Raw genomic sequence first — 12,042 nt, 5'->3', positions numbered from 1 at the left:
TGTTTTATTATATTTCTACAAGTTTTATAAACCACCTTGACATATATATATGATATATAGTTAGAAAAAATAGATTATAGCATAATATATTAATCTCCATTTGCAGTCTAAACCAGTTTTGGAATTCAGACATGTCCATCTATGTTCAAATCAACAATAAAGAAACCATCATGTACACTTAATTGCCATCTGCATTACAATTGCTTATTAGAGCAGATAAGTAACATGAATATTTTAATGGCAATTCTTTAAAAAAAATTTTTTCTTTGGCTATAGGGAAAAATGTTATTTTGTGAAAATGTGAGTTGTCCTTTGTTTTAAGCTATGTAGAGGAAAGAAATCAACAGGTGAGGAAAAAAAGAGAAGTTGCTATTTTAAGGTACTGCAGATCAGAGATAAACCACAGACTCAACTGCTTATGTCTTCCTATTTCTTATTTATGCTATTTGAAGGAGTAAAATAAATATTTTCTCCTAGCAAGATACATTCCTCCAGGTAAAATCCAGAAAAAGAAAAAAGCTGGTTTCCCACTATAATTACTTAGCATTATTTTGCTTCAGAAAAGTGAAAAACACCAATAAGTGTGCTTATACACAAGAAATTAAAAAAAAAGTCAAATATATACTCATTAGAGGTTATAACAGAAAAAATGTGTTTAAATTTAACTAGAAGACCTGATATGCTTAATATGTTATCTATTCTCCAATAAAAAACTGAAAATGGTTATGAGAATGTGCCTTTTTCCCTCTCTCTTTGAATTTTATTTAAAATTGTGGAGTACAATTCAGAGCTAGGTGTACAAATATTCACTGTGCAGGTACCCTTATCAATGAGGTGTGCCTCCCCTTCCCAGGTGATTTCCACTACTACCAATCTCACCTATCCACCACCCAAAGAGCTGAGTATCGCATGTTCTCACTCATAAGTTAATGTGCTTATGATATGGGCTTACAACTAGTTCTAAATATAAGGGTACCATCTATGACCATTTTAACGTATTTAATATAACACTATAACATGATACACTTACTCCTACTACTACTGAAAAAACTATAATCTGCATAATGGTAAAAGGAAATGACACTTTTGAATATATTGCAAATACGAAATGTGTCTGTATGCTTTAACTAGTTATTGATGCCCTAACATATTGTGCCTGTCTTTTCCACAGAGTAAAATTTCAATTGTATCTGCCTCCTAGTCTTGGACTTATTATGTTGACCATGGTGCCTTTCTCCACAACATAATGTCTTTCTATCAGAGTATGCAGGGAAGAGTTTCAGAACATGCTGTCCCCAAATATGTCACTTGGGCATATTGATTATTTTGAACTTTGGGCACTTAGGAAAGAACAAATGCAGGAAGCTCTTTCTAACCTCCTTCATTCTCCCTAAAAGATGGTCATAAATTTCCCCATGAGAAATATGCCCCCCCCACTATATTTGGAAGAGAAAACAATTTTAGTTTTATACAATTATAGTACCTGAAATTGTGAGTCAATGCTGAAATGGATCTGTGCAAAGAAACTTCCGAAAATAACCCTTATCTCTCAATAGTTTTCCCCATATATTTTCTAGTCAGTGTCCCACAATTTACTGTCCAACCCCTTTGTCTTATCACATACTCACAAGTTATCATTCTTTGTGTAGAAAGGTATATGTGACTTGGGCCTAACAGCTTCTTAGAGTCCTCATGTTCCTTCTGAACACTGCTGTGTACACATAAAAATAAATGTGTATGCTTTTGTCCTGTTAATCTTTCGTAGGTTAGTTTAATTCTTAGGCTACCCACAGAACCTAACAGGGTAGAAGAAAGTTTTCCTCCCCTATAAAGGCATTGTAAATACCTGAAAACAGGGAATACTTTTCTTAATTTCTAAAAATTTCAGTTTTTTTTTAATGTGATCTCACATTATCAGTCACCCAAATTGGATTGTAGGGATATGATTATATCTCACTGCAGCTTCAACTCTAGAGTTGAAGTGATCCTCCCATCTCAGCTTCCTGAATAGCTGGAACTGCTGGCAGGCACCACCATGCCCAGCTAATTTAGTTTTATTTTTTGGAAATAGGCATCTCTCTTTGTTGCTCAGGCTAGGCTTGACACCCTGGCCTTAAGCAATCTTCTCTCCTCAGCCTTCCGAGTAGTTGGATTTTTCTTGGAATTCTTAAAAAAAAAGAAAAGTTACCTCAAATTCTCTAGGCATTCTTTAATATGTCAAAAGAATCCAAAACAAAAAATTATGAGGAAAAAAATTACTATTTTTTATAGAATTTAAGTTACAATCTAGACTATGTTTTAAAAATCTAAATTGAGTATTTATGGCTAATAAGAGGAATCATGTAGCCCTATTATGTTCCTATTTCAGAATCAGAACTCCTAAAAAAAAATTACAAAAATTCATTTAACCCTTTCTGTGGAATTAAACTTTTTTTTAATCTTAGAAATTGAAGGTACCTTAATGCCATCGTTTCATCAAGAGCACAAATTCACCCAAAGCTAAATTTAACAACACTATCTGATTTTAGGGATGTTAAATTTAATAGCTATCAGGGTAAATTATTACTATTAGAATTGTATTTCTTTCTTAAATTTAATTTATTTAAATTTTAACTTTTTATTTTAAAGATATGGGGTACAATTCAGGGTTAGATATACAAATATTCATTATGCAGGTACCCTTGTTGATGTGGTGTACCCTCCCTTCCCTAGGCAGATTCCCACTACTGCCAATCCCGCTTCCCCACCCCCCTCCCGGCAGTTTCCTATTACTGCCAATCCTATTCTGATAGTATTATGATAATTGTTCAAGGTCCGCTTATGAGTAAGAACATGTAATACTCAGTTCTTTGTTTCCATGAAAGATCATTCAGTATTACAGACTCTAAGTTCATCCAAGTTGCTGTGAAGTTCATTAAATAGAATTTTAGTTCTTAAATTGAGAAAATTGTTTTCTCATAAAGTGTCTGACATCATTTCTATTTTTGCTTCTTTAAGTGAATGCTAACTTTGTAAACTTTCTTTAGATGTCAACTTTTTAAATAGTTTGAAATTGAATACATATCCTTTTCTTTACTCAATTTTTCTAGTTTTTACTATTTTTCTGCATATGAGGGGATTTCAAGACTAATCATCTTTCTGGTATCCATGATCTAAAGGTTCTTACAGATGCTCTTTTATAGTTTGACTCATGCCATACAAAGTCATCAACTGGATGTTCAGTTGGGTATTAATATCTGTCTTGATGTTTCATAACTGTGAAGATCAAATCAGAGGAAAGTTTTCTGAATATGTTCTATCCTAGTTTTTTACCATATTCTTATATTATTTTACAATTTGTATTTTTATAAAATATTATAACTTATACATTATTTTTACATGTATTGTATCCTTTATTTTAAAAATATTTCAAGGTAGGCTGGACCTAAATATTTGCCCTTTAATTTATGTAGAAAGTAAATTCAGTAAGTTTAATGTGTTAGGAGCTAAAATATAGCACAACATTAAAAGCGTCAAGACCAGAAGTGTGTTCCTTCCACTTGAAATTTTTAATATCATTGTGAAGGGTAAGTTGAAGATACATTCAGATCAACTGGAAGCTGGTCTTATCATATATTAACACGCATACATATATGCACATACTCACATATTAAAATATGTATTTTAGAGCTATAAGTAACTTTAGCGTAGTGATAATTTGGGTGAAATGGCAAAAAGATTAGTCTATATATTGAATCCCAAGTTTTCTTAATGAGCAGTCAAACTCAGAATATGCTTGTGAATTTCCACTTGCAGAGCACACAGTATCCAAATCCAACTAGACATGTGATATCATACGCCACCACTGTGAAACTTCTTTTGACACAATTCAGAATGCTTTGACAAGGGAATAAAATAGCTATGGAGAGAAGTGATTATCAATCTTGTTTGCTTTTCTAAAGCTATAATGGCAGTAGATATGTGAAAAAATCAAAACATTTCATTGAATGTGAAAATAAATTAATCTTGATATTTTTTAAAGTCCTCTTTTATTTTGCACAATTTGGTGTGCCTGGTGCTCAGCATCGTTTCTCTCTAATAAGTACATTAAAAAATATGGCTAAAAAGTTTTAATATTTGGTGTTTTGTGTTGTTTAATTGGTAAATCTTAATGAGTTTAATTGGTAAATCTTAATGAGTAGTTAGGTTATATAATATGCCTGTACTTGGAAGACAACATGCAGAATTGAGCTAAAAAATTAAAATAGATTATTTCTTTAGTGTAGTATAAGGTGTAAGCAATAAAGTCTTGGTGATTATGTTATTAAGCCAGTGTGTAAATAATATTCTTTAGAATCTAATGCAGCATATGAGCTTATTTATTCAGTTCATTATCTATGTGTTTGTATGTATCTGTGTATTTGTGTATGTCTTACAGCTGTTATTTCAAGAAACCAAGAAGGGCCAGGAGAAATGGGAAAGGCCGTGCTGATTCCGAAAGATGACCAGGAGAAAATGAAAGAGCTGTTTAAAATCAATCAGTTTAACCTTATGGCCAGTGATTTGATTGCTCTTAACAGAAGTCTGCCGGATGTCAGATTAGAAGGGTGAGTTTATATGTGTTAGATAATCTTATATTTATTAATCTCCATATTTCAGAATTTCAGAACTTAGCTAACCCAGGTTATATCAATTCTAGCATTTCATGGTTCAGAGTACCTATGGCATAGCAGGAATTTACTGTGCATGTACATGCTGAGAAATATGAACTATTTTCTACTCTGGCAAAGCAAAATATGTTACTTGCAAAGACACTGCAGAATACAGTGTCTACACTACAGACCTAACAGGTTTTTCTTCATGAGATATTTATGTTTTGTTTGGCTTTGCTTTGTCTTGCTAAATACAAAGCAAGCATTCTCTTTAGTGGATTACAGTCATACGTTGATTAACGATGGATAGTTCTGAGAAATGTGTCATTAGGCAATTTTGTTGTGTGAATATCATAAGTCTACTTATACAAACATATGTTATATCTCACTGTACACCAATGCTATATGGTATAACCCATTTCTTCTAGGCTACACATCTGTACATCGTATTACTGTATGGAATACTATAGGCAATTGCAACACAGTTGTAAGTATTGTATGTCTAAACATATTTAAACATCGGGAAAGTAGAAAAAAAAAGATTTAAAATGGTATGCTTGTACAGAGCATTTACCATGAATGAAGTTTGCAGGATTGAAAGTTGCTCTGGGTGAGTCAGCAAATGAATGGTGCATGAATGTGAAGACCTAGTACATTACTGTACAGCACTGGAGACTTTATAAATACTGTACACTTAAGCTGCACTAAGTTTATTAAAAAATTCTTTCTTCAACAATAAATTAGCTTATTGTAACTTTTTAACTTTATAAACCTTTACTTTTTAAACTTTTAGTCTTTTGTAATGATACCTTAAAACACAAGCACATTGTATAGCTGTACTAAAATATTTTTTAATTTTTAAACTTAAAAAAAAGAATTAACACAAATATACATGTTAGCCTAGGTCTATACAAGGTCAGGATCATCAAAATGACACTAAGCAACAGGAATTTTTCAGATTCGTTGTAATCTTATGGGATCACCATCATGTATGTAATCCATCATTATATGATGCATGGCTATATTTGCTTGCCTGCATAGAAAGCTTCATATACTTTTCTTTGAAAAAATGTATGCTTTGTTATTCTGTCATAAAAATAGCCAATTGCCTTTATGAGTCTTTGACCCTTTAAAATTAGTTATTATGGTTCCCAGCAGTTTATGCTGCTATTTATAATTAGAATGTTCATTTGTCAGCAATGGAAGAAATATTAGCTTGGAAATAATATTGTAGGAAAAATGATGTTGAAAATTCAAAATTTATGTGTTTAACTGTAAGATATACTCTAGATATTTGAACATATCTTAAATGGATGTAAAATCAGAATTTTTAGTGGCAGCATTGTCATTCTAATATACAGGCCTTGCAAAGCAAACTATTGGTATTCACAAATGATATGTCCTGAGATTTTTAGAAAATCTCCAACTTTACAAATATACTCTAGGACCCACTTTCATGTAAATAGAAGTTGTCCTTTTAGCACCTAATAATTTTCAGTACATTCAATAAAATCATAATTAATAAAAATAAAGTTTGCTACCTGTAATAGGCTACATTACATTGCTGTGTCATGATACTGACATCATATTTACTAAATCTGAATTTTTTCCTTTCTAAATTACTTCATATAACACCAAGTCTTGTTGAGATGCCAGGGCTGTTAATTTTTAGAAGATTCATTTGGTAGTTAATTAATTGCTTTGTATGCTTTTGAAATGTCTCTTTTGACAAAATGATGAATAACTACATATTATGGACGTTTTTGGTCCCTACCAAATGGCTTAACATTGAATATTAAACTTGTGCATTGCAAAAGCCTAAATAATTTTACATATAGTCTTATACATATGTTTATATGTTTGTATATATAGATACATTTGCAATGTTAAGGTATACAATGGGCATATTCTTCAAAATAATTTTGAGCTTTTTAGATGCTAAATTTATAATGTTGCATGTACTTCTTTATTTTATATGCTACATTGTGATCAAATGGGTGGGTATGAGACTTACATGTTCAGGAAAACTAGCTAAAAAGTATTTCAAGTCTTTTTTTTTTTTAATTTTGACTTTCAGCTGTCAGAATATAAATAAATTTTATATCAGATCTTGGATTATCAAGGTAAGAATGACTTTACTACAGAAATATGTATTGATTAAAAAGGTAAAAAGAAGCAAAAACTACATTGAGCACATATTTAAAATATTAGTAACCAATGGTGTTTCTTCTTCTTCTTCTTCTTTTTTTTTTTTTTTTGAGTTGGAAGTCTCACTCTGTTGCTGAAATTGGAGTGCAGTGGTCGCTCCCGGTGGCCTCGACCTGCTGGGCTCCAGCGATCCTTCTGCCTCAGCCTTCCAAGTAGCTGGAACTATAGGCGCGCGCTACCACACCCAGCTAATTTTTTTGATTTATTGTGGAGATGCAGTCTCGCCAAGTTGCCCAGGCTGGTCTTGAACCTGCAGGCTCAGGCAATCCACTCACCTCAGCCTCCCAAAGAGCAGGGTTACAGGCTGAGCCACGGAGCCTGGCCTGTGTTTCTTCTTTTAAGACTCACTTAGCATATTAAGTACTTGAGTAAACCTTAGACTGCAGAACAATTCAACATTTTAAAATGGAGTATTCAATTGCTTAGCATAAAAAGCACATAACATGCCATATTTGCAGTGTGTATAACTGCTTGAATTCTGAGAACTTACAAAGTCTCTGGAATAATACTAGTGAAATGAATAACTTTCTATTTTATTCTTATGTAAAACCACAGCATATGTTATCAATAATAAAACAAATACCATCCAACATTCCTAGAAAATCATAATGTGTGATGTGCATTGGAGGAATTTGCAAGTCATCCTGAATGACTCAATTGGGTGACTGCCTGGGAGCACATGTTGAAAAACTCACCAAGAATCACATATTCAAACTGTTATTTAAAAGATTTAGAAATATGTTAATACTCATTTAATCTAGAAAATATTTTTTAACGTTTTACTATTAGTCAGTTATAGTTGAATTTTTGCATAGTTACATTTGTTAAAATATATGAATACACTAAGCTAGCCCCAATGATGACTGGTATACATTATATAAAGACGTAAAAAAAATGAGATTCCCAAATGCCTAGTTTTGTTTTTTTTTGTTTTTTTTTGAGTTGGAGTCTCATTCGGTCACCCAGACTAGAGTGCAGTGGCCGCTTCCGGCCACCGCAGCCTCACCTGCTAGGCTCCAGCGATCTTTCCACCTCAGCCTTCCGAGTAGCCGGAATTACAGGCATGCGCTACCACGCCCGGCTGATTTTTTGATTTATTGTAGAGATGAGGGCTCGCTGCGCAGGCGGGTCTCGAATCCGCGGGCTCAGGCAATCCACTCACCTCAGCCTCCCAAAGGCGCGGGATTACAGGCTGAGCCACCAAGCCCGGCTTCAAATGCCTAGTTTAAAAAAAAAACAACAAAAAAAACTCAGTTTATTTAAGTAGAAGATTTCAGTTGATACTTGAAAAATGGCTGAATTGCCCAAACAATGAATTTACACAATTATCTAAGCACATTTTACTGCAGTATACTTGAAATTATTTTGACTAAACAGCGAAAACTATCAAAAATGTAATATTGTGTTTGTTCCTAATATCAGTCTGCAAATATTGAAAGATATGTTCAGAAGAATAAATCTAACTATAACCTATATATATTCTATCCTATATATGCCTATGTTTTCACAGATAGCAAACTAGGTAAAAATAGTTTTTCTTAGAGACAATTGTGATGAAGCATTCGACAAAATGGAATTAAGTTCTATAACATACATATTTGGGGATGTTTAAATATATTTAACATATTTAAGTTATTAACATATGTAACACATTTATATATAATTCTCAGTCATTTGGGGAATATAAAATGGTAGTTACCACAAAAAGTCATGTTATTTGCATATTTGAGTGCAATTAAGGCTGTAGACCTTTACTAAGTTACTTACTTTCTTGAAGGCTTTTAATTTCTGGGATTCTTGTTTATTCTATTTCTAGGTATAAATAAAATTCCAGGCAGCGGTATCCAACTCTCTTTCTTCTTTGATCAATCTTCACAAAAACAAAAACAAAAAACAAAAACAGAAAAAATAAGGTGACTGTCATGAAATTCTATCTGATTCAGAATGTTGAGAAAAATGAATGTTAACCTCATGGCTCAATGACTCAGCAATAAGAATTTGTTAGCATGTTTCTCATCAATCAGGGGTCTAAGATTTTGTAAATTTATATAGTTTGGATTTTAGAAGAACAGAGTTTGAATATTTCTGCTTTCAGTAGTAAAAATATAGATGTATTTTGTTTATTTTTAACCTAAGATTCTGTTAATATTTGGAGAGAGAGAGCTTAGAACAGAGAGTGAGAGTGAGGAAGAAGGGTCAGGAAGGAGGTAGGAAAGATAGGAGAAGAGAGAGATGGGGAGAATATTGCCAAACTAAAATAAATAAATAAATAAAACTATTAAGAGATATTAAATATCTTATTGAACACCTAATATGCTTATATGTGCCAACTACTATTCTATGTGCAGGGGATATAGCAGTGAAAACACCAGGTCCCTGCGTCATAGAACTTAGAACAAATAGAGTAACTAAGAACAGTAGAGTATTTAAGGAAAGCCTGTTTGATAAACTTACAACTGAGTATACTGAATATACATTAGGCACTTAAATATTATAATTTTTTTGTTTACTCATATGCAGAATTCTGAAAAACTAGATTCCTGGAATAAACAATGCTAGAAATATGAGTTACCCATGTATATACAAAACGTTTTACCCATGTGAATATACGAAACTTTATAAAGATACAGAAGCAAACACACAAACATTAAGCAAATGCATGGATGTATATCTAGATTTGTGTTAAGTTTTGAAAACAGTATTTGAATTGTATTTCCCTGAAAGTCAGCAAAATATCACATTTTGGTTTGGTAAGGCATCTTGGTAGTCGATGTTAGCACACGCGTCTAGGCTTTCCTGGAAACAGAGTGAACATTATTACTATGATCATAATCAATGAGGAAGAGACAGGACGCTATTTCATTATTTGTAAAACAAATAGGAGGAACAAAAAGCCAACTAGAGAGATAGATTTTTCAAGTAACAAGGGAAAGCATCTGTAGACATGAAACCAAAGCATATAGGTGTAAGCCCCAGCTCTATGACTTACTTTTGCATCTTGAGCAACTCATTCTTTTTCCAAGACCTTTTGCCGATAAATTTAATCAATCACTCACCCAAGCAGCAAATCCATGTTATTTACCTAATATAGGTTTAGCTATAAGAACACAAAATGGATACTGTAGAACTTGTTTGTGAGATGTAGAAGAAATATATTTACATAAAAAACTAATTATAATATTATGTACACACCTATAATTGCAAAAATGACAAAGGGGGAGTAGGGTGGCCCTGAGTTATTAGTGAAATATATGTATGTAAAATATTTTCAGCACTCTATAAATATTATATTATTATTCTGTGGAATTCTCTTATGCCCTCTAGCTCCTTTTTTGGATTAAGGAAAACTTTTTAAGCAAGGGGCTACTCCCTTTACTCTGCAACTCTTTTTGAATGAGAAATTAAAAGTAATTATTGGGTGACTATTTATAAAAAAGCTACAGGCAAATAAAACAAAATGCTAAAGTTCTTTGACATTTACTTGTATTCAGACTTTTAATAGCACTTCAAGCGCTGGTATTGAATTATTTGAAGGTTATAATGCAGCTGGCATTTAAATATTTTTCATCAGGAAAAAATAAGGAAATAAGAAATTTATTTCAGCTATTTATATCCTAGACCAAATAACTGTTTCTTACGTATGCATACTTGCAAGCCAATAAAGAGGAAAAGACTCTAGCAGTCTTACATTATTAGTGGAAGAAGAGCTGTAGCATACAAATATTGAATAAATTTCTCTCAAAGGACAAGGAATTTATTTACTATGTAAAATAGAAATAAAACATAGTATATCTTTTTCTGTGCTCAATCTCATGAGTACCTGTTCATTTATGTGGATTACCTATCCCATAAATTAAAATATGATAAATGTAGCACTGATTATGCAAAAGAGAAGTAGAAAATGAGAATATTAATTGGATTTCTAATCTCTTTTTCATATCTTTCCTTTTTAATTTGAGAATTGCAACTTGCATATGCTGATAAAAATTTTGCCTGTGAAGATAATAATTTCTATAATACCTTCATTTATGTAATGTACTCATGTGTACAATTAATTTCACTACCCAAATTATAAGTGGTATGTAAGAATGTCTGTCTTTATGTTTATGTGTGTGTGTGGTGTGTAGTGTGTGTGTGTGTGTGTGTGTGTGTGTGTGTGTGTGTGTCTGCTTACATCTTGAGGAAGATGGAGATGATAAGCATTCTTTGGAGGGCAATAATACTGTTACAATATAAATTTCCTTTCAGATAAGAAAGTACAACAATAATACTGTTACACTATAAGTTCTCTTTGAGGTAAGAAAATTCAGTAACACATATCTAGGCATTTTCTCAGGGACACATTTAACTAATACTGTAGGAAGAAAACTTGCTGTCTAACCTCATTTACACTTGAACTACGCCTCTACAGTCTGCTTATGTAAGTTAATTTTCTGATACTATTGCTTTGAACTTTTTAAAAAATTGTGATAAAATTATGCATAGCATAAAATTTACCACCTTAACTATTTAAAAATGCACAGTTATGACAGGGACCCCCCAAAACTGGACTTACCTCTTTTAGGGTGGGCCCTTGTAAAACACTTGGAATTTGTTCCTCCAGATCAAACGGTCAACCAAAGTTTTATCTGGAAGTTTTGAAAAGATTGTGTCACAATTTGCAGAAGAAACATTCCAAGTTTTGACAAACAGGTTACTGATTTTTTCCACCATGATAATGCAGTTGCCCACACTGCTCTACACTTAGTGTTCAGCAATTTTTTATAAAGATGGCAAAACCTGTGTCCCACCCTCCATATTCAACAGATCTCACTCCAAGAAACTTTTTTTTTGTTTCCTGGATGAAAAAGTTCTCAAAGGAAAACGTTTTACCCATGTAGAAGAGGTGAAACAAAAAATGACAGAAGCACTAAAAGGCATCAAAGCTGATGAGTTCAAAACTGTTTCGAGCAGTGGCAAAAGTGTCTCAATAGGTTCACTGCATCAAACGGAAAGTACTTTAAAGGTGCCTGAAGTTTAAACATAGAAGTATAAATACATACTTTTTTAATAAATAAATTCCAGTTTTCTTGGGTCCCCACTATATGCTATCCCAAAATACGTGGTTTTTTAAAAAATGTTTTTGCAGTTTTGTTTTGTTTTGTTTTGTTTTATTTTTTTGAGTTAGAGTCTCACTCTGTCGCCCAGACTGGAGTGCAGTGGC

The 12,042-nt window shown here is 32.6% G+C and overlaps 1 protein-coding gene across 1 annotated transcript in view; it reads left to right on the top strand.

Moving 5' to 3' along the window:
* Window positions 1-4,422: 4,422 nt before the first annotated feature.
* LOC103250203 (polypeptide N-acetylgalactosaminyltransferase 13) overlaps window positions 4,423-12,042 on the top strand; it is a gene marked incomplete at its 3' end in the record, with an annotated part of 118,689 nt that continues 111,069 nt past the window's right edge. The window contains exon 1 of the mRNA XM_021707899.1: window positions 4,423-4,586. Coding sequence (XP_021563574.1) covers window positions 4,453-4,586 — 134 coding nt within the window. The remainder of the gene's footprint in view (window positions 4,587-12,042) is intronic.

Source organism: Carlito syrichta, unplaced genomic scaffold (assembly GCF_000164805.1).
Source record: "Carlito syrichta isolate Samal-C Ts95f unplaced genomic scaffold, Tarsius_syrichta-2.0.1 Scaffold126743, whole genome shotgun sequence".
NCBI classification, from domain to species: domain Eukaryota; kingdom Metazoa; phylum Chordata; class Mammalia; order Primates; family Tarsiidae; genus Carlito; species Carlito syrichta.
This window is presented reverse-complemented; position numbering and strand designations above follow the sequence as displayed.